The sequence below is a fragment of the Pantherophis guttatus genome, chromosome 14 (assembly GCF_059756535.1).
Source record: "Pantherophis guttatus breed Tessera chromosome 14, ASM5975653v1, whole genome shotgun sequence".
Lineage (NCBI taxonomy): Eukaryota > Metazoa > Chordata > Lepidosauria > Squamata > Colubridae > Pantherophis > Pantherophis guttatus.
In genome coordinates, this window is record NC_142076.1 from 17,305,158 (window position 1) to 17,332,200 (window position 27,043).

General features: G+C 44.0%; 1 protein-coding gene across 4 annotated transcripts in view; it reads left to right on the top strand.

Moving 5' to 3' along the window:
* Positions 1-4,387, top strand: part of TRRAP (transformation/transcription domain associated protein) — a 131,279-nt gene extending 126,892 nt beyond the window's left edge. For all 4 annotated transcript variants that reach the window (XM_087878567.1, XM_087878570.1, XM_087878571.1 and 1 more), the window contains exon 71: positions 3,060-4,387. In XM_087878567.1, coding sequence (XP_087734693.1) covers positions 3,060-3,344 — 285 coding nt within the window. In that variant the 3' untranslated portion in view covers positions 3,345-4,387. The remainder of the gene's footprint in view (positions 1-3,059) is intronic.
* The last annotated feature ends 22,656 nt before the right edge of the window (positions 4,388-27,043 follow it).

The window sequence follows — 27,043 nt, forward strand, 5'->3', positions numbered from 1 at the left end:
AAACAGATTAAGTAATTTAGGCTCAAAGATTAAAAAACATCCAAATTTATCTAAAGAGGTTTAAAACCCAATTTAAAAGCCAGTTTAAAAGCCAATTAAAAAGGGAGAGTTAGGCCAGACCAGCCTGTTGGAATAGAAACGTTTTAGGGCGCGGCGGAAGATGCGTAAGTCTTGGATCCTCCGTATCTCCGGGGGGAGCTCGTTCCAGATGGCAGGTGCCCCCACAGAAAAGGCTCTCCCCCTGGGGGCCGTCAGTTGACATTGTTTGGCCGACGGCACCCTGAGGAGTCCCTCTCTATGGGAGCGAACTGGTCGGTGAGAGGCTATTGGTGGCAGGAGGCGGTCTCGTAAGTACCCTGGTCCTGAGCCATGGAGCGCTCTAAAGATAGTAACCAAAACCTTGAAGCGCACCCGGAAGACCACTGGGAGCCAGTGCAGCTCGCGCAGGAGGGGGGTTACATGAGAGCGCCACATTGCTCCCATTACCACCCGCGCGGCCGCATTCTGGACCAGTTGGAGCCTTCGGGTGCTTCTCAAGGGGAGCCCCATGTAGAGAGCATTACAATAATCCAGGCGTGAGGTGACAAGGGCGTGAGTGATTTGTGTGTTTATTTGTGTGTTTCCGTTAATATTTTTACAAGTAACGCAAGGCAGTGAACATATCCAATATATCTTCCTCCTCATGTTTTCCTCACAACAATAACCTTATGAGGTGGGTTGGCTGGGAGAGAATGATTGGCTCAAAAGTTATTCAGCTGGCTGGCATGCCTAAGGCAGGACTAGAACTCCCAGTCTCCTGGTGATTGGCCCAAAGTCACTTAGCTGGCTTTCATGCTTAAGGTGGGACTAGAACTCTCAGTCTCCTGGTGATTGGTCCAACGTCACCCAGCTGGCTTTCATGCTTAAGGTGGGACTAGAACTCACAGTCTCCTGGTGATTGGCCCAAAGTCACCTAGCTGGCTTTCATGCTTAAGGTGGGACTAGAACTCACAGTCTCCTGGTGATTGGTCCAAAGTCACTTAGCTGGCTTTCATGCTTAAGGTGGGACTAGAACTCACAGTCTCCTGGTGATTGGTCCAAAATCACTTAGCTGGCTTTCATGCCTAAGGCTGGACTAGAACTCACAGTCTCCTGGTGATTGGCCCAAAGTCACCCAGCTGGCTTTCATGCTTAAGGCTGGACTAGAACTCCCAGTCTCCTGGTGATTGGTCCAAAGTCACTTAGCTGGCTTTCATGCCTAAAGCGGAACTAGAACTCACAGTTTCCTGGTGATTGACTTAAAATCACCCAGCTGGCTTTCATGCCTAAGGCAGGACTAGAACTCCCAGTCTCCTGGTGACTGGCCCAAAGTCACCCAGATGGCATTCACATCAAAGGACTAGAACTCACCATTTCTTGGTTTCCAGGCTGGTGCCTTAACCGAACTGTTTCTCTTTAGTTTCTCTTTATTATTAAATTTATATGCCACCCATTACATTGTCTCGAGTTACTCTGGGCGGCTCACAGATCTATCAAACATAAATATAAGGGTATTAAAAGCATTAAAATTAAGATTAACAACAATTAATGAACGAAATGCCATCTGCAAAGCAATATTTTGTCTGTTCAGACTTTCACAAGTATCCTGATATTGCCAATATAGATTTGGATATTCTGAATATTGGAATATCAGTTCAGTCCTGTCACTTAATGACCTCAATAAAGAAATTTACATTCCTAATAAATTACGATTATCACCCTGGAGACATTATCATAAATTGTGCCAAATTAGCGTCAATTGTAACAGATTGTGATGATCGCCCAGGATAAATGATCATAAATTGTAATAAATTATGATTCTTATCCTGGATAAATGATCATAAATGCAACCTCCCCACTCCATTCACCAAAAGAGAATCAGATTAAAATATTTTAACAGTGTATATGTTTCTGAAGTATAAAACCTCCTGCTTCAGTGCTTGTGGCTTGGTCCAGACTGTGAATTCAAACTCTCCCCTTATTAAATGAATATAAATAAGAGGAATATTTTGTTGTTGTTGTTAGTCGCGAAGTCGTGTCTGACCCATTGCGACCCCATGGACAACGTTCCTCCAGGCCTTCCTGTCCTCTACCATCATCTGGAGTCCATTTAAGATCAGGCCGACTGCTTCAGTGACTCCATCCAGCCACCTCGTTCTCTGTCGTCTCCTTCTTCTTTTGCCCTCCATCGTTCCCAGCGTTAGGCTCTTCTCCAGGGAGTCCTTCCTTCTCCTTAGGTGACCAAAGTATTTGAGTTTCCTCTTCAGGATCTGGCCTTCTAAAGAGCAGTCAAGGTTGATCTCCTCTAGGACTGACCAGTTCGATCGCCTTGCAGTCCAAGGGACTCGCAGGACGGGTATGGAGGAATATAAATATATATATAAATGTAAATATATAAAAATAAAAGATGTTGAAACGCTGGAAAGACTGCAGAGAAGAGCAACAAAGAGGATTGGGGGACTGGAGCCTGACAGTGAGATCAATTGGTAGTACAGTGGTCTAAAGTGGTCTACAGTGGTCTAAAGTATAGTGGTCTAAGAGCCTTGGTAGTACAGTGGTTTAAAGCACCCTGTTATTAAGACCAGCTGCCTGCAATTACTGCAGGTTCGAATCTCGCCAAGGCTCAAGGTTGACTTAACCTTCCATCCTTTCTAAGGTAGGTAAATTGAGGACCCAGTTGTGGGGGCAATAAGCTGACTTTGTATAAATATACAAAAGGATGAAGGCTATTGCTTAACGCATTGTAAGCCGCCCTGAGTCTCCAGAGAAGGGCGGCATATAAATCAAATTTAAAAAAAAAATATTAATCAGTGCAACGGGTTGCCTTCAGAAGTTGTGCTCCATCTTCTGGAAAGCAATTAATTAAAGGAATGGCTTGCCACCAGAGGTTGTGGGTGCTCCATCTCTGGAAGTTTTCAAGAAGAGATTGGATAGCCATTTGTCTGGAATGGTACAGGGTCTCTTGTCATGGGCAAGAGTTGGACAAGAAGCCCTTCAAGGTTCCTTCCACCTCCTCATTCTGTTATTCCGTTTCCTTCTAGGTCGACGGCATCCTGAAAACAGTGCTGCGGGATGAAACCATTGCTTGGCATAAGAAGACCCAGGAGGATACCTCCTCTCCGCTCTCAGCAGCCGGGCAGCCGGAGAACATGGACAGCCAACAGCTGGTGTCACTGGTTCAGAAAGCTGTGACCGCCATCATGACCAGGCTCCATAACCTGGCCCAGTTCGAAGGCGGAGAGAGCAAAGTCAACACTTTGGTTGCGGCCGCGAACAGCTTGGACAACCTGTGCCGCATGGACCCAGCCTGGCATCCGTGGCTGTAGACGTGTCCTGAAGACTTGGGACGATAGCGAAGCCCGTTGAGATACGGATGAGGGCCTTCAAGACCGATCACGGATGGTTCTTCACCCGTCTCGACCCTGATGGTTTTCCGGCGTGATCATGTTTCCATGACCTGTTGTGTTTTTAGACTCTCATCTCAAAAGTTTAAAAGATTCCTTCCTCATCATGCTTGACATCGCTCCATTCCGAGGAAAATCATCTAAAAGGACGAGATTTGAATTTTTTGCACGTCGAACCGTCTTTTATTTTATGCCGTGAGCAAGAAGAGCGAAGATGCCGGGGGCGAGAGTTTTGAGACTTGCCTAGGAGTCCTTGCCAATTTTTTTTTTTTTTAAAAAGAAGAATTATCCCCTCTTTGAGGATACTGATGTGCGAAGTTTTTAACCGTTTACTTTCTAGTTGATTACAAAGACAGTTGAAAGATCATTTTAATCCAGCCAAAAATGTAGGCGAGTTTAGGGGGCATTGTACAGCGATTTTTTGTAAGAAAGATGTACAGGAAAAAAAAAAAAACTCTTGTTTTTGTTGGTGTTGCTCATTGTTTCAGTTGCTAGTTGGTTAAAACAAAAAACAAAGAAAACCCCCAGGAAATGATCAAATTGTGCTACTTCTATGAACTTTCTACGGTGAAAGTGAACTTAATTCTGGGTTGGCGAATCCCTCAACCTGAAACTGTCGTCCGTTAAAACAAGTATTTGGAAGTAACCCATTCGCTCAAATCCAAAAAAAAAAACTTTTGAAAACCCTTCAAAAGCCGCTTTTTTTTTTTTTTTTTTTGGTTTTTCAGCTCTTGACAAATTTAAATGTATATCCTTAAAAGTAACTTCCCTTGGAGCTGTTGTTTTTTTTTTAGTTTTAGCTGTGTAATTTAAAAAGAAAAAAAACCACAAAGAAATTGTTTTTATTGCATCCATCTTAAGCCTTTTTTATATATATAAAACCCGTATTGCAATATTGAGAATGTTCCAGTTCAAATTTGTAAGGAGTGAACTTTTCTTCGGAATAAATATTTTCTAAAACGTCAGGAATGGCCCTTATTGATCTCATGGTTGGGGGTGAAATATAGCAAGTTCTACAGAACCGGTAGTGGAAATTTTGAGCAGTTCAGAGAACCGGCAAATACCACCTCTGGCTGGCCCCAGAGTGGGATGGGAATGGGAATTTTGCAGTATGCTTCCCCCAGGAGTGGGGTGGGAATGAAGATTTTGCAATATCCTTACCCCAGGAATGGGGAGGGAATGGGGATTTTGTAGTATCCTTCCCCTGGAGCGGGGTGGGAATGGAGAATTTACAGTATCCTTCCCCTGCCATGCCCACCAAGCCACGCCCACCAAGCCACACCATGCCCACCAAGTCACGCCCACAGAACCGGTAGTAAAAAAAAATTGGATTTCACCACTGCTACGATGGTGATGCTTGGCATGGTGGAAGGAAGCAGAAGAAGACAAATGACATAGAGGACATCCTGAATATGGCTATCGGCCTCAAAAAATAATGTTTACTATGCTAGAAGTGGGAACAATAGCTGGAATCATCTCTCTTTGACTTCCATCTGTTATATTTTGGGTTTTAGCAAGTGTTCGACAAGATATATAGGAGAACAGATTCGGATCTGGGTAGAATTGGCTCTCTTTGAGTTCCATCTGTTGTATTTTGGTTCTAACGAATTGTTTGACTTAAGGTACAGGAGGACAGATTTGGGTTTTGGGGTGCTTAAACCACCTGAACAATGACAGTGGCATTATAATGCGAGTCCTTCCTTTCTCAAGTCTTCAAGCAGAGGTTGGACTGCTTTATCCTGATACTTTGGGAGGTCCTGCATTAAGAAGCAGATTGGACTTGATGACGGCCGCTCCTTGAAGGTGGACTAGATCAAAAACAGAGTCCGCGGGATGATTAGAACTAGATTTTATGGAAACTGGCTAATGGAATCTTGCAGGATTCTCCTGGCTGTATTGTCCTTCCCTTCCCAATCTTCTATCCAAGCCAGTCAGAGAAGATCCAGCCTGGGTCTCTTCTGAACCCTTTCCCTGTTCCCAAGACATGTTTTATAACCCTCTCTGAATTACTTCTCCAAGGTCATTCTCCTGACTGCATCGTCCTTTCTTTTCCCATCTTCTACCTCATGAAGAAGATCGGATTTGATGATGGTCAGTCCTGGAAGGTGGACCAGATCAAGAAAGAAAGTCCACAGGATGACTGTCAACTCGCAAAGCATCCCTCGCCTGCTCTTGAGTTGTCATAGGCCAGGGGGGATGGAAAACTGACGAAAAACTGCACAGCAGCCAAAAACAGATGCACATTCCACGCTTATCTCACTCAAGGCTGTATCCCAGGGATACCTACAGCAGCCGAAGGGGAGTGACCTCTACAACCCGTGAAATTGCTCCATTGGCGATTGATGAAACACCCCGGGGGGAGGGGGAGAAACAGCATCATAATTGGAGCGTAAATTACGTAGGGTCAGATCTGGCTTCACTTGGGAATGTGCCGACATGAAGCTCCTAATAGATAACTGGATTCCTTTTGAAATTGGCTCAAGACTCATGATTTAATTAGGGCATCCGTGGGAATCCTGACAATGACTAGAACTAGATTTTTATGGAAACCTGCTAACAGAATCTTGCAGGATTCTCCTGACTGCCTTGTCCTTCCCTTCCTCATCTTCTACCCCAGAGAATCAGGAATGATCCAGCTCTTTGAATTACATCTTCAAGGTCAACTCCGTGCTGTCCACGCCATCCTCTTGAGGCCTCCAACTGCGTTACTTCTACTCTCTGACCCAGGAAACCCGAATGAGAAAGCCGCAAATCAGATTTGCTTCTGGTACGAGTTCCTTGTTAGAATTCCCTCTCGAGCCATCTGTGATGCAGTCTGCTCTTCGGAGCAGGCTGCCAGGAAGCCACCCCATTGGCTTCGGCGAGGAAGGATCACCGAGCTGGCATTTATTATTTCTAAAGGTGACATTTGCTTCGTAGAACTTCCGCTGCAGCGAACATCTCCACCTTCCAGCCATGCTTCATGGCCATTTTCCTTGGGGAGATAGGGGTATTTATCCGCAGCGGCTGTCAGGATCCCACCCTCATCAATCAAAGTTTGTCCTCCTAGGTGCTGACTTCATAAGTTTTCTTAAGAAAAGCTTCCAATCTCTTATCTCGGGGAGGACAGAGGCCCTTGGTGACTTTTGACTTCTGAGCACATTAATTCTTGTCTCCCCCTCCGCACTGCCTGGGGATATTTATAAGAATGTGGACATTAATGGATCAAATCCACTCGTTCAGCAAGATCTTTTTCTGTGATCAGGGCACGTTGTGCTGTGTTGGGCACTTTGAAACTAGATAGAATAGAATTAGGATAGGATAGGATAGGATAGGATAGGATAGGATAGGATAGGATAGGATAGGATAGGATAGGATAGGATAGGATAGGATAGGATAGGATATTGGAATGAAGAATAGAGTAGAGTAGAATATTGGAATGAAGAGTAGAGTAGAGTAGAGTAGAGTATTGGAATGTAGAATAGAATAGAATAGAATAGAATAGAATAGAATAGAATAGAATAGAATAGAATAGAATAGAATAGAATAGAATAGAATAGAATAGAATAGAATAGAATATTGGAATGAAGAATAGAGTAGAGTAGAGTAGAGTAGAATATTGGAATGAAGAGTAGAATAGAATAGAATAGAATAGAATAGAATAGAATAGAATAGAATAGAATAAGAGTTGGAAGGGGCCTTGGAGGTCTTCTAGTCCAACCCCCTGCTTAGGCAGGAAATCCTACACCACTTCAGACAAATGGTTATCCAACCTCTTCTTAAAAACCTCCAGTGTTGGCGCATTGACAACTTCTGGAGGCAAGTTGTTCCTCTGATGAATTGCTCCCACTGTCAGGAAATTTCTCCTTAGTTCTAAGTTGCTTCTCTCCTTGATTAGTTTCCACCCATTGCTTCCTGTCCTGGCCTCAGGACATCTCCCCCACCCCACATTTTTACAATTCAAGAAACTAGGGAGGGTCTCTTTTGAGATGTTTGATTGAGATGCAATGGATGGAAACTAATCAAGAAGAGAAGCCACCTAGAACTAGAAATTGTTCTGTCCTAGGCTTCCCAAGAGCATGAAACAGACTCCTTTTCCCGACCAAAACCCCTGTTTATTAAGTTACTGTGAATTCCTCTCATTCACATCCAGCGAAATCTTTCAAGGGAGAATTTACAGTCACAGACCTTATCTGGCTTGGAGAGCTGCCAGGCCGATATCTTTAACACTTGGTAAGGAGTCTCGGAGAGTCACGAACCAATTAACCGAACTGTCTCCTGCAAACTCCACCCCCCTTTCGCTCCTCTTTATTCCCTATGGGAGGAGCCACTCACCGTCCATCTGTGGCTTTACTCCTGAGTCGCCCCTTGTTCCTTAGCTGTTCCCTTCTCCTGGCAGCTCTGTGCAGGCGCACACTGGGAACAGGCTTCAACAGTTCTTCTGCCCCACTGATGTCCGACTCCGAAGGCAGCTGACAACATTCGGACGGCCCTGGTCCCATCTCTGCCTCCGACCCAGAGCCCTCATCAGAGCCTTTCCCAGACTCCAGGACTGGCCCAGGTTCCTCCCCAACCTCCTCACTGTCTTGAGTCTGCCACCAGCTCCGCTGGCCGTTGGCGGGCCACATCAGAAATTTTCTGACAGAACCATTAACCAGTGGAACAGCTTGCCTCCAGAAGTTGTGGGTGATCCATCACTGTAGGCTTTTAAGAAGAGACTGGACAGCCATTTGTCTGAAACGGTATAGGATCTCCCGCTTGAGCAGTGGATGGACCTCCAAGGTCCCTTCCAACTCTATTATTCTGAGAACTTCTGAGAAGTTTGCCATGCCCCTTTCTTTCTGAGGGCTCAGCTGCCTCTTATCAGTTGTCAGTGATTCTTGCTTCTCTCTCCTGAGGTCATCCCCACATATCACGACACTGGGGTCAACAGCTCATCCAACATCTCCCCCCATGCATGGCGTGATGTCCATTCTCAATTTTAATGGAGATCTGTCAGAAAGCAAGTTGCAAGCTTTTTTGTGCAGCTGAGCCAGAAATTCCCCTCTCACTCAAAACTCCTCGGGAAAAACTCAGCAATTATTCTATAAAACAGAGGGAGAAGTTGATAGATGTATTTTTTAAAGTAATATAAACCATGTAGGCGGCAGTAGGGGGTTCCCCCCCCCCTCACTTCCTTCCAAGGTAATTCCGTTGCTCTTTATTATATCAACTTTAATAGAATCCATTCTTTCTCGTATAACAATAATAGGTAAAAACAGAAGGTTGCCTATCATGCTGAAACAAAACAGCGACTTCATTCTGTTCGCACGACGCGTATAAGCAGATCGGTAAAAACCTTGTGGTTACATCAGCACAACACGCTAAGCTAAGATTATTATTTTTTTTTTTGAGGGGGATGGAAAACCCCATTTTGCTTCATTTAGGATTTGGATATAATCTGAGATTCCTGAAAAAGGAATAAGTCAACACCAATTTATAAGGCCTTGGTAAGGCCACACTTGGAATCCCACATCCAGTTTTGGTCGCCACGATGTAAAAAAGATGTGGAGACTCTAGAAAGAGTGCAGAGAAGAGCCACCAAGAGGATTTTAGGGGACTGGAGGCTAAAACACATGAAGAACGGTTGCAGGAACTGCGTATGTCTAGTTTAATGAAAAGGAGGACTAGGGGAGACATGATAGCAGTCTTCCAATATCTCAGGGGCTGCCCCAAAGAAGAGGGAGTCAAGCAGTGGTGAAATCCAATTTTTTTTTACTACTGGTTCTTTGGGCGTGGCTTGGTGGGCGTGGTGTGGCTTGGTGAGCATGGTTTGGTGGGCGTGGCAGGGGAAGGATACTGCAAAATCTCCATTCCCTCTCCACTCCAGGGGAAGGATACTGCAAAATCCTCATCCCCCCCCCCTCACTCCAGGGGAAGGATACTGCAAAATCTCCATTGCCACCCCACTCTGGGGCCAGCCAGAGGTGATATTTGCTGGTTCGCCAAACTACTCAAAATTTCCACTACCGGTTCTATGAACTGCTCAAAATTTCCGCTACCAGTTCTCCAGAACCTGTCAGTACCTGCTAGGATTTCACCGTTGGAGTCAAGCTATTCTCCAAAGCACCTGAGGGCAGGACAAGAAGCAACAGGTGGAAACTCATCAAGAAGAGAAGCAACCTAGAACTAAGGAGAAATTTCCTGACAGTGAGAACAATTAATCGGTGGAACTACTTGCCTCCAGAAGTTGTGAATGCTCCAACACCGGAAGTTTTTAAGATGTTGGATAACCATTTGTCTGAAGTGGTGTAGAGTTTCCTGCCTAAGCAGGGGGTTGGACTAGAAGACCTCCAAGGTTCCTTCCAACTCTGTTATTCTATTCAAATATTCCAGTTGAAGCTTCCCCGGTCCCTATGCAAAACTTGAATTTTCAAGAGTTTTAAAGTGCAAATTAAATGTTTTATATAATCCAATTCTAGCCGTCAACCTAGTTACAAAGTCTGAACCTTTGGGAATTGTGTAAGACTGTGGATTGACCATTCTTATTTTTACCTTCTGGAAGTTGCACAAGGAAAATCATGCATTCGAAAAATAACAACGTCGTTATTTTGACAAAACTCCCTCCAGGCTGAACGGTTGTTATAATAGAATTCTTTTTCCCTCTGGACTGTTAGCTGTTGTTCGAGAAGTCCTAACAGGAACCCCAAATCCAGTTCTGGACCCCTGAGACATCAAGATCTGCCTTAAAATGCCACCATCCAGTAAAAAAGAAAACTCCGCAAACAATCGGTTGCCTACAACACCACACATCTCGAGGCATATAAGTTACAACACTCGGTTTACAAAACTTCCCCCCCACGTGCCTTGGGGCACGTCCACCACATGTGGTAGTATGTTCCCTTCAATTTTTTTAAAGCACAAGGAACACATTGCTGGTTCTTGAATGGTTCTTCAGACCTGGTGTGTCTGAAGATCTTGGTCTTTGAATGATTTCTTCTGGAGTTTCTTCTGTCTCAACAAACATGATTAAGGGACTGGAGGCTAAAACATGGGAAGAAACATAGGAATTGGGTATGTCTAGTTTAATGAAAAGAAGGACTAGAGGTGACAAGGCAGGAGTCTTCCAATATTTGAGGGGCTGCCACAGAGAAGAAGAGGTCAACCTGTTCTCCAAAGTACCTGAAGGCAGGACAAGAAACAATGAATGGAAGCTAATCAAGGAGAGAAGCAACCTAGAACTAAGGAGAAACATCCTGCCAGAAATTTCAATAGCCTTCAAATGTTATAGGTGGAGGTTTTTTTATGAAGAATTTGGACAACCGGTTGTCTAAAATGGTGTAGGGGTCTTCTGCTTGAGCAGGGGGTTGGACTAGAAGACCTCCAAGGTCCCTTCCGACTGTTAGCTACTGAAACTCATTTCAAGGCATCCATTTGGGACAGTTGCCCAGCGACTCTATCTCTGGAAGAAGATCGTGAAGGTATCTGCAAGGTTTAAGGGTAGAATGTCGTATTTTGCGGTTTTGGGGAGGCTTAGATATGAATATACTGATTTATAGTGGACTGAATCTTCACATTCAAAAGAAAATGGTCCAGAACTGATCACATGTTCCTGGGTGGGAAAGAGGTCTCACACTCCTAAACGTCTCTGACAATTTAGACCAGAGGTCTTCAAACTTGGCAGCTTTAAGACTTGCGGACTTCAACTCCCAGAATTCTCCAGCCGGCATAGCTGGGAGAATTCTGGGAGTTGAAGTCCGCAAGTCTTAAAGCTGCCAAGTTTGAAGATCTCTGATTTAGTCTTTCCAAGTTATCCCGTCATAAATACATCCTGGTTGCCAAGCGCCCACATTTCGATCACAGGACCTTAGGGATGCTGAGAAGGTCACAACCGCAAGGGACTTGCCATACGTCTCCTTTCTCCAGCGCTGTTGTATCTTCACCGCTAAAAGAAACGGTTATAACTCGAGGACTTCCTTCCAGCCCGTTAATAATGAGGAATATTAGATATTTTTTTAAAATCAGTTTAGCTGGGTGTAACGCTTTCATTATCACTGACCTGGATAGCTTTCCAGCATGTCTCCCCTATTAAAATCCGCAGTCCTCCCCGCTCCCCCCATGTTAATGGGCTTTGTTTCCATCAAGCCATAACAAGGACTGGCAGTTCTGCATATTCTCCAAGCGAGCTCAGAACGCGGGCAAATGCTCCATTTTATTACTACCTGACAGAGACATAATGATTTTCCCAGAATCTCATTACCATCATATTACGTGATGATTTAAGTTAAAACAGACACACTCACATACATTTTGTTGTCTGCAGAAGCCCAGTGGGTTTGGAGTTGGGGGTGGGGTGGGAAAGAAGGGAGAATGGAAACCTTTTTAAAATATCCGAGCCCGGGGGGGTGGGGGGGAGGGGGGAAAATCAACCTATTGATCCCCAATGATTTGGAGCCCAACCATCTCAATCCCACTTATGCTTCTCCAAGCTTTTAAGTTTGCAGACGGCTCCTTGGAGTATATGCCGTGGCGACAATTGAAAGCTAGACAATTTAAGGAATTGCCTCTGTGCCGCGCCGTTTAGTCTGCAGGGACCCTTGGCGGGCACGTGAAAGACGAAAGATTGTTGGGGGTCGAGCTAAGCGGTGGCATTGTCAACTAAGGTGGGTATCTCCAGGTGAGAGGTTGGGTCTTAAGCTATTATAGGCAGGTTGCGCCACGGTGGCGCAGTGGTTAGAATGCAGTACTGCAGGCTACTTCTGCTGACTGCCGGCTGCTTGCAGTTTGGCAGTTCGAATCTCACCAGGCTCAAGGTTGGATTCAGCCTTCCAGCCTTCCGAGGTCGGTAAAAATGGAGACCCAGATTGTTGGGTTTCAAAGCCGAAGAGCCAGCGCTGTCCGAAGACGTCTCCATGGTCATGTGGCCAGCATGACTCAACGCCAAAGGTGTACGGAACGCTGTTCCCTTCCCACCAAAGGGGGTCCCTACTTTTCTACTTGCATTTTTGACGTGCTTTCGAACTGCTAGGTTGGCAGAAGCTGGGACAAGTCATGGAAGCTCACCTCGTTACGCGGCACTAGGGATTCGAACCGCTGGACTGCTGATCTTTCTGATCAATAAACTCAATGTCTTAGCCACTGAGCCACCGCATCCCTCTATCGATAGTACATACTGTCAAAGGCGGGGTCTCTCTCTCTCTCTCTCTCTCTCTCTCTCTTCCCCCACCCCCCACCATCAAGAAGACCAGCCTAGATTAAATGTAGGGAGCAAACACCTTTTCTCCCTTTTGGCAGATGTTTCAGGTGACGGTGTAAGCAACAGAGGTTTGGTGGCGCAGCAGACTAAAGTACTGTTAAGTAACACCAGCTGCCTGTAATTACTGCAAGTTCAAATCTCAGCAGGCTCAAGGTTGACTCAGCCTTCCATCCTTCCGAGGTAGGTAAAAGGAGGACCCGGATTGTGGGGGCAATAAGCTGACTTTGTATAAAAAAGAACACCGCTTGGGGGGGGGGCCCGAAAGCCCTACTAAGCAGGTATATACAAAAGTACGAAGGCTATTGCTTAACGCATTGTAAGCCGCCCTGAGTCTCCGGAGAAGGGCGGCATATAAATCGAACCAATAAATAAATAAATAACAGATGGCGAGAGAGGGCAGACGCGGAGCAAGCTAGAGATACATCGGCGGAGCAAGCTAGAGATACATCGGCGGTGATGGCTGATCTGAGTAATGAGCCAGCAAACCCATCGCAGCTCCGACAGATTCGCTCTCGCAATATTCATCTCTGGGTTTTCCAGATACTTTCTGCGACGCTCGGTACCTTTTTTTTCCTTCCCCTCCTCCCAAGCCCCTTCATAATCCTTGCATGGAGAAGGCAGAGACATTATATTGATTGTATCGACTAGGAAGAAATAAGGTCACTGCACAAACAGCCTTTTTGAATGGAAGGCAGTTACCGAGGCGGCAGAAGACCGTGGTTTAAATAAGCTTAAGGGGACTTTATGGCAAGACAATATTCTGTCCTATTTATTTCCGAGCAGACTGTCAGAGCCGTTACGGGGCAGGAGAGTTAAAGGGAAGGTTGCTTTTTCCCTCGGCCGAGCGCTGCAGTTCTTATTTTTCTTTTTTTCCTCCACGAGGTTGGCATTCGTTGGTATTTAATTGAAAATGGGCACGGCTAAACTTCGAAGGCAGGAAAACCACAGTGGGCATTTTCTTTTTTCCCCTCCTTAACCAGAATCCTAATCAGAATCCTAACCAGAATCCTAACCAGTATCCTAACCAGAATCCTAACCAGAATCCTAACCAGAATATCCCACCATTATTCTGGGCAATCTGATTTAGAGATCTTTTGTCACAACGATGCGAACATACGACAGTAAAGAAGACTTCACCGTCGCATGGTAAAATTCCCTGCCACTTCGTTCTCGTATGTGCACACACAGACAGACCCTGGCCAGCTAATTAATTTGGCAATTAAATCTGAAGGAGTTCTTTGCTCATTGTTTACGTACGCGTGTCAAAATGGAAGGCATTGTTTGCAGAGATCGGTTAATTAATTAATTGGCGCTCATTAACTGGGAGGCAGCCTCAAATCTATTTCTTTGCGAGGAAGAACCTCTGAATTCTGTTCGGGAATGCATTTCTGAGAAGGCAAGTATTAGACGCCGCTGTTAATCTCCTATCGGGCTAGTCTTTGGGGTAATCTACAAATTTGGTAAGAAATCAAACTGGTAAAAAAAAAAATCATTAGAGCAAGGGAGAAATAGCATATAGGTATCAGGTGCTCAGTATGCAAAGAATGGGACAGCTACGATCATTTGTTTTTATTTATCTGTACCCTGCCTTTATGGCATATAAATCGAACCAATAAACAATAATAATAAACAATTTTTACAAACAACTCAAGGTAGCGAGCATCCAAAACACCATCTTCCTCCTGTTTTCCCCTCAACAACCACCCTGTGAGGTAGGTTGGGTTGAGGGAGAAGGACTGGCCCAATGTCATCCAGCTGGCTTTCATTGCTAAATCAGGACTAGAACTCACAGTCTCCTAGTGATTGGCCCAAAGTCCCCCAGTCAGCTTTCATAACTAAAATGGAACTAGAATTCACAGTCTCCTAGTGATTCGCCCAGTGAGCTTTCATATCTAAAATAGAACTAGAATTTACTGTCTCCTAGTGATTGCTCAAAGTCCCCCAGTCAGCTTTCATATCTAAAGTGGAACTAGAACTCACGGTCTCCTAGTGATTGCCCAAAGTCCCCCAGTCAGCTTTCATATCTAAAGTGGAACTAGAATTCACAGTCTCCTAGTGATTCGCCCAGTGAACTTTCATATCTAAAATAGAACTAGAATTTACTGTGTCCTAGTGATTGCCCAAAGTCCCCCAGTCAACTTTCATAACTAAAATAGAACTAGAATTCAGTCTCCTAGTGATTGGCCCCAAGTCACCCAGTCAGCTTTCATATCTAAAGTGGAACTAGAATTCACGGTCTCCTAGTGATTCGCCCAGTAAGCTTTCATATCTAAAATAGAACTAGAATTTACTGTCTCCTAGTGATTGGCCCAAAGTCCCCCAATCAGCTTTCATATCTGAAGTGGAACTAGAATTCACAGTCTCCTAGTGATTGGCCCAGTGAGCTTTCATATCTAAAATAGAACTAGAATTTACTGTCTCCTAGTGATTGCTCAAAGTCCCCCAGTCAGCTTTCATATCTAAAGTGGAACTAGAATTCACAGTCTCCTAGTGATTGGCCCAAAGTCCCCCAGCCAGTTTTCACGGCTACGGCAGGACTGAAACTCATGGTCTCCAGCTTTCAACCCTCCCCTCCCCTCCCCTTCCCCGTAGCTGGCAAAATTATTTTGTTTTTAAAAAGTGCACAGTTCTCCAGTGTTTGTGAACAGATGCATTATTATTATTATTATTTTTGCTGAAAATGAAATGCTCTTTGTTGTGTGCTCCTCGGAGGGGATAGCTCAGTGGTGGCAATTAACAATCAAACACCCTTTTCAAAGCTGTCCTAGCATTTGCCGATAATGATGTGCTAAGACAACACAGAGAATTTCAAAAGCCAAGTTCATTTTAGGCTTTGCAAGGCGCAGGAAATGAAAAGGGTTGCCTAGTGAGCGAAAACATATGTGAAAAACAGAATGCCTTTTGCTTCTGGCCTGTTCAGTATTTTTATTTTTTTAAAAAAAAAAACAAAGAAAATTGTAATAAACGAAGAACGAAAATAAAAGTGTGTGTTTGTGTTACAAAAAAATTGTTCCAATGTGTCTGGAGGAATAGCAGATTTCTGTGATAGATTTGCTATCAGGTCTGAGCCTCGTGGCTCAGCAGACTGATAGCATTGTGATTAACACCAGCTGTCTGCAATTACTGTAAGTTCGAATCTCGCCAGGCTCAAGGTTGACTCAGCCTTCCATCCTTTCTAAGGTAGGTGAAATGAGGACCCAGTTTGTGGGGGCAATAAGCTGACTTTGTATAAATATACAAAAGGATGAAGGCTATTGCTTAACGCATTGTAAGCCGCCCTGAGTCCCCGGAGAAGGGCGGCATATAAATCAAATAAATAAATAAATAAATAAATAAATAAATAAATAAATAAATAAATAAATGTAAAAATATAAATAAATAAATGAATGAATGAATGAATGAATGAATGAATGAATGAATGAATGAATGAATGAATGAATGTAAAAATCTAACTGGCCACTAGAGGGTAGGGAAGAGTTGAAGCTATTTCCCCCCTACCTCTTTGTTGACATCTAGTGGATGCTTGGAGTTTGCAAACCGAATTTTATATCCCAAAGAAGCGTTTTCAAGAGGCAACTGGACTTTCTGTTTTTTTTTCTTTGAAGACGTTTCTCTTGTCATCCAAGAAGCTTCTTCAGCTCTGACTTCCATTCCCCACCATCCAGTCAGAGCTGAAGAAGCTTCTTGGACGAGAAGTGAAACGTCTTCGAAGAAAAAAACCAGAAAGTCCGGTTGCCTCTTGAAAAGGCACCTTTGGGACACCTAGAAGCTACCATCCCCAGCTGTCTTATTTTACGGCGTCTCATACTCTGAAAAATACGGTATGTGAAGCCCATTCTGATTCTAACCCATGACTAATTAAAACCATGATGGCTTGAGTTCTTACAACCAAATCTTGGTTGTAAGAACCTTGGTAGTACAGTGGTCTAAGGCACCCTGTTATTAAGCTGGTTATTAAGACCAGCTGCCTGCAATTACTGCAGGTTCGAATCTCGCCAAGGCTCAAAGTTGACTCAGCCTTCCATCCTTTCTAAGGTAGGTAAATTGAGGACCCAGTTTGTGGGGGCAATAAGCTGACTTTGTATAAATATACAAAAGGATGAAGGCTATTGCTTAACTGTAATTGTAAGCCACCCTGAGTCTCCGGAGAAGGGCGTCATATAAATCAAATTAAAAAAATAAAATAAAAATCTTAAATCAACCATATTGCCCCACGGTGCCGATTCCCAAAGTAGTAACTACAATTTAGACCAGTACGTTTTGTGCAACCTAGCCTATGTGCTTCACTTTTGATTTTGGGTATTGTATGAAAATAACCAAGCAGATACAGTTACATTAAATTCAATATCATATGAATAACAGCCTACAAGCCCTGGTTCCTCCCAAGCGATTCAGGTTGGGAGCGTGATCAGTCGTGTTTGCACAACGCGTTGAGCTAATGTCACGAAATAGACAGCCGTGTTTTAGCTTGCAGCGTTGCGTGAACCAGCCCATGCCATTAGCAGAGGAGTCAATGAATCATGCAAACCCCACCAGAAATTAAACTAAGTCAATTGTGTTCTTTTAATCCCCCAATATATATATATATATATTGTGAATGCACTCTGATAAGTAGAGTAGAGATCAGTTGATGGGACTTCTTTGCTCATGGGCATTTTGCCAGAGAACAAACACACACAAAATACTTTTAACAGATTAATAGAGTTGGAAGGGACCTTGTAGGTCATCTAATCCAACCCCCACCCAAGCAGGAGACCCTACACCATTTCTGACAGGTGACAGTCCAGTCTCTTCTTGAAAGCCTCCAGTGATGAAGCTCCCACAATTTCTGAAGGCAACTTCTGTTCGATTGATCTAAAGGGGATATTTGAGAGGGCGGAGCTCGCAGCAGCTCTTATGGCATGAATATCAAAGATTTCCAATTGGTCCAGATTAGTTTTGGAGCAACTAGTCTGCTCAGTGGTGAAGAGGTGCTCTCCATGGTCCTGAAATCTGCGCTGTTAGTTGGGAGTGCTTTGTTGGCTTATATTCCTCTCTCCAGTTGACTGCCCTTTCTTTCTTGTGCACATCTAAGCTATTGTTATGAAAGGTAGATGAATTCCACCCCTGTTGGACCAGGGTGCCTTTCACCTGCAAACAAGGTAAATTAAAATGTTTTGAGGAAGTAATTGGCTCTAATAAGCACTCTTGTAGCTTTTTCATGTTGCATTAACTGTGAGAACAGAGAGAGAGAGAGAGAGAGAGAGAGAGAGAGAGAGAGAGAGAGAGAGAGAGAGATATTATTATTTATTCAATTTATATCCTGCCCTTCTCCTAGTGGACTCAGGGCGGTGCACAGCCAGAACTAAAACACATACCAATACAAAATTTAAATTTTTTAAAAGAATTATATGACTTTGGCCCAAAATTTAAAACATTCAAACTAAAACACATTGACAATTTAAAAAGCTAAAAAAAAGAGGGGGGGGGACGTTCATGCCAGCCCTGCTTGATGGAAAAGAAAAGTTTTTAGGGCACGGCGAAAGACCCGGAGATCCGATATCCTTCTTATCTCCGGGGCAAATCATTCCAGAGGGCAGGAGCTGCCACAGAGAAGGCCCTCCCCCCGGGGGTCGCCAGCCGACATTGCCTGGCTGACGGCACCCTGAGGAGTCCCTCTCTGTGGGAGCGTACTGGTCGGCGGGAGGCTATCGGCGGTCTAAGGCGATCCCGCAAATACCCCAGAGATGACGGTTGTTTGATTCCTGGTTGTAGAAGATGCAAAATTCTGCTTTTTCTACTGGTTCTAAAAGGGCCAGCACCTCATTTCAAGGGCTACATTGGCAAAACATTTTTTTTTTTAAACGGTATAGTAAATCTGAGGGGATGCCTCTCCTGATTACGTCAGTCTGTCCTATTAGCTCTAGCAGAGAAGACATGCTGTGAGTGCCATCTGCTAGGGACTTACATTCGGTGGGACCCGGGAGAATAGCTTTCTGTGCTGCGGTGGCTGCCTTGTGGGAAATTCTCTCCCCCCCCCCGAAGTGTGATTAGCTCCGTCTCTGTTAATATTCCAGAAATCCCTTAAGACCTAGTTATGTTGCTAGGCTGGGAAGAGGGTTGCTCCAGCGAAGCAATCCTATCTTAAGATGGCTCCACTATTGATATGTTCTCCCTGTCTCCATGCTTCTGCTGGATATATTTCACTTCTCAATAAAATTGGGGTGTTGAATAACGATTTATTTATTTATTTATTTATTTATTTATTTATTTATTTATTTATTTATTTATTTATTTATTTATTTATTTATTTATTAATTAAATTTATATACCGCCCTATTCCTGAGGGACTCAGGGCGGTGAACAGCGAACGATAAAAATACATGTAATACAAACGTTAATAAAAAAACCAATTAAAATATACTAAACATTCTGGTCCTAGATAATTCAAGACATCCCAGTTTAAAATAAAATCAAAAAGCAATATAAAGGGAAAGTTAGGCCAGGCCGGCCTGCTAAAACAGGAATGTTTTGAGGGCACGGCGGAAAGTGCGCATATCCGGAATCTTCTGTATCTCTGGGGGGAGCTCGTTCCAGATGGTGGGTGCCCTCACAGAAAAGGCTCTCCCCCTGGGGGCCGCCAGTCGACACGATATATAAATATGATCGTCATAAAAACATAAAAATTGTTTTTATCCGGTGGTTGCATGCCACCCAGAGTCACGTTTCGTGAGTTTGGGTGGCTTTAAAAAGTTGAAAGATTGAGGGGAAGGAGACCATCCTTCCGGGAGCCCGGGGAGGGCAAAAACATCGCCCCCGCCATGGTGCCACGCCCATCAGGGCCACGCCCACCCAGCAACCGGGTAGAGATCCCTTTGCTAATTTTTTTTTCTTTAAAAAAATAGTTTTATTCAATCTTTTTTAGTTTTAAAAACACATTTCCACTTTTACAGCTTTCAACTATCGGTAACAATTCAAATTTCATAGTTCCGATTTGTGGCCTATTACCATGTTTCCCGCAAAATAAGACCCTGTCTTATATTTTTTTTTTGAACCCTGAAATAAGCGTTTGGCCTTATTAATAATAATAAGCCCAAAAGGTTTATCAGGGGATGTCTTATTTCGGGGGGAAACAGGGTATTTTATACATTATGTCCACCTTTAAGTATATCATATCTTTTACTACATTCTATACTATATTGCAGTGGTGAAATGTAAAAATTACTACCGGTTCTGTGGGCGTGGCTTGGTGTGTGTGTGTGTGGGTAATTTGACTGGGTGGGCGTGGCCAATTTTTTAACTTTTAAAACCATTTTTTCTACAACCTCTTCGGCGAAGAGGTTGTTAAAAAAATGCTTTCGAAAGGCTCTGACGATCCAAGCTGAGTTGCCTGATCGGCAGAGGCTTTTAAAAAAAACCTCTGCCGATCAGGCAACTCAGCTTGGATCGTCAGAGGCATTTCTTTTAAAAGCCTTTGATGATCCCAGCTGAGCCACGCGATCATCAGAGGCTTTTTTTTTCTTTTAAAAGCATTTTTTGGCGGAAGAGGTTGTAGAAAAAATGCTTTTAAAAGTAAAAAAAAAAAAGCCTCTGATGATTGTGTGGCTCAGCTGGGCATGTGGGGGGGGGGGGCAGGGATTTTTGCTACCGGTTCTCCAAACCACCTGCCTCCATCGCTACCGGATCAGGCGATCCGATCCAAACCGGGAGCATTTCACCCCTGCTGTATTGCTACAATTTTGCAAGCCCACTCCTGGTTGCAGTCCAAAGCACCTGAAACGCTGATGTTTCCTGAAACCGAGAATATTTTGCTTTTCATGCAATGGCTTGAAGGTCTTTGAGGTGGGGGTGTGGGGTGGATTTATGTAGTCCTGCAAAGATCTTTTATTTCACTCCCCGTATCCAAGGGTTATTTTTACGCTTTAAAAAAAAAAATCGGAGGAATGATGAAAACGCTAAAGCCAGCCGTTCTTGCCAGCCCTGTTGTAATTAGCAAATGTGGTTGATGAAAGGATATTTGCAAGACGGACTTTCCTTTATTCCCCCGGCCCGAAAAGATGCTCTAGTTGCATTGATTAAAAATTCCTCTCCTTTTATTCCACCTCCCCCCACTCCCTTCCCTCTGACAATTAAACACAAGGAAAAGGAGCAGAGCACCAGTGCAAAAAATTAATTACCTAGTTGAAGAACAAGATAATAATTAGCTGGCTTTAAAAAAAAAAAAAAATCTGCTACAAAATAATTCGGAAGGAATAGGTGCGAATGAGTTTTTACGTTTTTAATATTTTTAATTTTTAAATGTTTTTTATGATGATTTTAAATGCGTTGTGAGCCACCCTGAGTCTTCGGAGAGGGGCGGCATACAAAATAAATAAACGAACAAACAAACAAATCTATCTATCTATCTATCTATCTATCTATCTATCTATCTATCTATCTATCTATCTCTTCGGAGGGAGCCTTGGTAGTACAGTGGTTTAAGGCACCCTGTTATTAAGCTGGTTATTAAGACCAGCTGCCTGCAATTACTGCAGGTTCGAATCTCGCCAAGGCTCAAGGTTGACTCAGCCTTCCATCCTTTCTAAGGTAGGTAAATTGAGGACCCAGATTGTGGGGGCAATAAGCTGACTTTGTATAAATATACAAAAGGATGAAGGCTATTGCTTAACGCATTGTAAGCCGCCCTGAGTCTCCGGAGAAGGGCGGCATATAAATCAAATTTTTTTTAAAAAAAACCTTTGTGCTGCTTTGCTGTTTCGTGTTATGTACCAGCTCAAAAGCAGAGGATTGTCCTGGACCCAAACAACGAGGTTGTTACATTCGAACCAGTGGTGGCATATTCAGCCGGTTCTATCCCGGATGGCGCGATCCGGTAGTGGCAGCTGCGGGAGGCTCCGCCTGTTGTGACCCAGGCCCAAGTAGTTAGTATTAAATACAAACAGTTCGAAAACAGACTTTATTAGAACAGCTGAGAGTGAACTCATTCTCAGCGTAGTCCAAACTAAATGAAAGCAAATTCTTCAAAACACCATTCCTTAGTTTATCACCGACCTTGGGATAATTAGGCAACCTGCCAAAGGCTTTTCTTGGCAACAGTTCAGAAGCAGAACACGCCGATAAGAAATGAATACAGTGAAACAAGAAGCAATTCTCTCAATGTTGTTTTCCGGCAAAGAGGCCAAGAGCCGTTGCTGGTTTTTTAAGCCTTATGGGAGGGGCCAATCATCTCTTGGCCCTACTCCCGAGTCGTCCTCTCTGCTTTATCTGCTCCTGCCTTCTGGCAGCTCTTCTCATACGTGCACTAGGAACAAGCTCTTCCTGTTCCTCTGCCTCTCTACTGTCAGCCTCCAGAGGCTCCGGAGTCTGCACATCACTCCCCAATGGCCCTGGCCCCATCTCTGCCTCCGATGCAGAGCCCTCATCCGGGCCTTCCCCAGCCTCCAGGACTGGCCCATGTTCTTCCTCAGCCTCATCGCTGTTCGACTCCGCTGCCAGCTCCGCAGGCTGCTGGTGGACCACAACACTTATTATCTATATCTACTTACTTACCTACCTTTCTAATCTCTCTATTTTTCTGTAATCTCTCCCTCTCTCTTTCTGTCTACCATTCATCTATCCATCCATCCATCCATCCATCCATCCATCCATCCATCCATCCATCCATCCATCCATCTATCATCTATCTTGTCTGTCTGTCTGTCCGTCTGTCCGTCTGTCCGTCTGTCCGTCTATCTATCTATCTATCTATCTATCTATCTATCTATCTATCTATCTATCTATCTATCTATCTATCTATCTATCTATCTATCTATCTATCTATCATCGTCAGTCCGTCCGTCCGTCCATCCATCCACCCATTTTCTGTCTGTCCATTTGTCCCCCATTTATCTTTCTCTCTCCTGACCTACCTACCCATCCATCCATCTATAGTACATACACACACACACACACACACACACACACAGACCTATCTCATTATGTCTAAATCATTCTATCTTCAGTCTGTCCATTTATCTATCTCCTTCTGTATCCATCCATCCATCCATCCATCCATCCATCCATCCATCCATCCATCCATCCACTTTCTTAAAAGAGGTCAAAGTAGCCCCAGGAAAGATGATTGGCCCAAACTCAAAGGGGAGTTTCATTTTCTCTTGTCACATAAACAACATCCACTTCATGGCTTGGCTCCAAAAGACACAGTCAGGATTGTGTGTGTGTGTGTGTGTGTGTGTCCTCTGCATGTCCACCTCCCACCCACCCCGGATCCAGTGGCCCGTTGTCTGTCTATAAAAACACCCATAGCAAGTAGCACATTTAATTTTAGCCAGGCCTCCGACGCGCAAAGCCAGGGGAGACCCATCTTTGCCGCAGTCCCTGAAAGGACCCAGAAAATAAATAAATAATTAAGCCCTGGAAGAAGACTTCAAATTTCAAATGCTGGCAAAGCGTTGGTTCAACGGAGCAGAGCGCCATGTGCCCAGGAAAAAATGGGATTGGAAAGATAGGGCTTGTACAGCTGTTTCCTAATCCCTTTAATCCCCTGCTGAGTGGCGGAAGGAACCGCGCTCTTTGGCTGCCTTCCTCCCACCCACCCACCGCCTCCCGTTTGCGTTGTGTCATTGCACGGTTTGGTAACTTCCACTGCAATAAATAAATAGCGAGAGGTTGAAAAAGTCATCTTGGCAAGGGGCCCCCAGACGGGCAAGGCCAGGAAGTCTGGTTGGAACCTGAGAGGAGAGTTTTAAATAGGACGTTCAGCTGCGAGAACATCCGGTGTTCTGTGCATTCCGGATTCAGACAGACAGACAGACAGACAGACAGACAGACAGACAGACAGACAGACAGACATAATGAGATAGAATGAGATAGGTACAGTAGGTACGTAAGTAGGGGGATGAATGGATAGATAGATAGATAGATAGATAGATAGATAGATAGACAGACAGACAGACAGACAGACAGATAGAGACACATAGGGAGAGAGAGATTACAGAAAGAAAAAGAGATTAGAATGTAGGTAGGTATGTACTGTATGTATGTGGGTAGGTAGAGATGGATGGATGGATGGATAGGTAAGTAGAGATAGCTAGCTAGCTAGGTAGGTAGGTAGGATGGTAGATGGTAGATAGATGGTAGTTAGGTAGATGGTAGGTATAGGTAGATAGGTAGGAAGGTAGGTAGATGGATGGATGGATGGGTAGGTAGGTAAGTAGGTAGGTATATAGATAGATAGGTATAGATGGATGGTAGATAAATGGTAGTTAGGTAGATGAAAGATAGGTAGATAGGAAGGTAAGTAGATGGATGGATGGATGGATGGATGGATGGATGGATGGATGGATGGATAGGTAGGTAGGTCGGTAGATAGATGGTAGTTAGGTAGATGGTAGGTATAGGTAGATAGGTAGGAAGGTAGGTGGATGGATGGATGGGTAGGTAGGTAAGTAGGCAGGTATATAGATAGATAGGTATAGATGGATGGTAGATAAATGGTAGTTAGGTAGATGAAAGAGAGGTAGATAGGAAGGTAAGTAGATGGATGGATGGATGAATGGATGGATAGGTAGGTAGGTCAGTAGATAGATGGTAGATAGATGGTAGTTAGGTAAATGGTAGGTATAGGTAGGTAGGTTGGAAGGTAGGTAGATGGATGGATGGATGGGTAGGTAGGTAGGTAGGCAGGCATAGATAGATTGTTAGGTAGATGGTACATAGATGGTAGGTAGGTTGATAGGTAGGAAGGTAGGTAGATGGATGGATAGGTAAGTAGAGATAGAAGAGATGGATGGATGGATAGGTAGTAGGTAGGTAGAGATAGATAGTAGATAGATAGATAGATGGATGAATGAATGGATGGGTAGGTAGGTAGATGGTAGAGAAGGGCGGTATAGAAATGGAAACAAACAAACAAATAAATAAATAAATAGATAGATGGTAGATAGGTAGGTAGATGGTAGGTAGGTAGGTAGGTAGGAAGATAGGTAGGAAGGAAGGAAGGAAGGAAGGAAGGAAGATAGATAGATAGATAGATAGATAGATAGATAGATAGATAGATAGATAGATAGATAGATAGATAAAAGATGGATGTGGATAGATGGATGGATGGATGGATGGACGGATGGACAGGGAGAAGGAGGGAGAGAGAGAGGGGGGCTGAGAGAGAGAATGTCCTGCATATTTCTGGATTCAGCCAAGTGTGCTCTGATCATTTTGTGTTTTTTAAGGAAGATTGTCCTCACAGCAGGGCTGAATTACGTAGAAAGGAACTTTTGTGCTTTTTCACAAAAGAATTTGTCAGAGAAGTGTAAGTCCTGGAGATTTCTTACTGTGTAAATCTGAAAGTATTTTTTTTCAAAAAAAGATAATCTTGTTGAATGTTCTTCATTGTTTCTCCTGTGCTGGTATGATGAGTTAGTTTTCTCACTGTGACAGTTCCCTCATTCCTCCTTTTCTTTTCCTTTCGCCTCTTCTTTTCTTCCATTCCTTCCTATGCATTGTAATACGCAAGTGACATTAACAATCAGCAAAATATTCCTCCCTCCCCTTTCTACTTTATCTTCTATACTTCTCCTCCTTTCCTGTCATCTTTCTTTTCTGGATTTGTTATTAATTTATATCTCCATTGCAACAAATAAATGCCATTACAACTTGAATGTGTCTCCATAATTTTTTTCCCTTTCCCCTTTCCTTTCCTTTCCTTTCCTTTCCTTTCCTTTCCTTTCCTTTCCTTTCCTTTCCTTTCCTTTCCTTTCCTTCCCTTCCCTTCCCTTCCCTTCCCTTCCTTTCCCTTCCCTTCCCTTCCCTTCCCTTCCTTTCCCTTCCCTTCCCTCCATTTCTTCTTCCTTTCCTTTCCTTTCCTTTCCTTTCCTTTCCTTTCCTTTCCTTTCCTTTCCTTTCCTTTCCTTTCCTTTCCTTCCCTTCCCTTCCCTTCCCTTCCCTTCCCTTCCCTTCCCTTCCCTTCCATTTCTTCTTCCTTTCCTTTCCTTTCCTTTCCTTTCCTTTCCTTTCCTTCCCTTCCCTTCCCTTCCCTTCCCTTCCCTTCCCTCCATCTCTTCTTCCTTTCTTTTCCTTTCCTTTCCTTTCCTTTCCTTTCCTTTCCTTTCCTTTCCTTTCCTTTCCTTCCCTTCCCTTCCCTTCCCTTCCCTTCCCTTCCCTTCCCTTCCCTTCCCTTCCCTCCATCTCTTCTTCCTTTCCTTTCCTTTCCTTTCCTTTCCTTTCCTTTCCTTTCCTTTCCTTTCCTTTCCTTTCCTTTCCTTTCCTTTCTTTTCCTTCCCTTCCCTTCCCTTCCCTCCCTCCCTCCCTCCCTCTCTTCCCCTATTAATAATTTTGAAAAACCAGGACGAGAGTTTTGTACTCAACTTTTCCCTTTTTGGAATTGGAAACAGAAGGAGGCTGCGAGAGATAATAACCCAAATGAAAAGCTTTTTAGCTTTCAGCCTTGAGAAAATGTCAGGCACCCCCTCTCCAATCCCCACTCTGTGAAAATTTCATGAACTCTTTTTCCTTTGGTGTGGGGAAGAAGGCAAGGAGATGCCTTTCATTTAAATGATTTAGTAGGAGGTAACCCGAAGATGAAAATTTTTCCGCATGACCTTAATCCTTTTGCAAGAAAACACCCAGATTTAAGATTTTGAAGATCCTCCTTGATGGAGAACATTCTCCTCATCCACATGCTGCTGATTTAAATTGGAAAAAACAAAAAAAGCCCACACACATTCCTTTTATATTAATGATTTCTTTAAACCACACTTTGGTGCTTTCAAGAGAAAGACACAACAGATTTCCAAGGATAGCACTATATTGTAAGTTTTGAAATGGTGTTTTTCCTTCTCCTCCTCCTCCTCCTCCTCTTCCTCCTCCTCCTCAACCCCACTCTCTTCTAGCACTGATGATATTATCTAGTTGGGTAATGAAATGTCTCCAAGAAAACAACCAACTCAGAGAGCACCAAGGACCACATAGTCCTCCTCCTCCTCCTCCTCCTCCTCCTCCTCCTCCTCCTCCTCCTCCTCCTCCTCCTCCTCCTCCTCTTCCCCCTCTTCCTCCTCCTCTTCCTCCTCCTCCTCTTCCCCCTCTTCCTCCTCCTCCTTCTCCATTTAGGCAAGAAAAACCAAATGCACATGTACAGTATAGGTGGTACCCTGCTCAATAGCAGTAACTGTGAGAGGGATCTTTGAGTCCTAGTGGACAACCATTTAAATAGGAGCCAGCCGTGTGCAGCAGCTGCCAAAAAAGCCAACACAGTTCTGGGCTGCATCAGCAGAGGGATAGAATCAAGATCACGTGAAGTGTTAGTACTACTTTATAAGGCCTTGGTAAGGCCACACTTGGAATCCTGCATCCAGTTTTGGTCACCACGATGTACAAAAGATGTGGAGACTCTAGAAAGAGTGCAGAGAAGAGCCACGAAGAGGATTAGGGGACT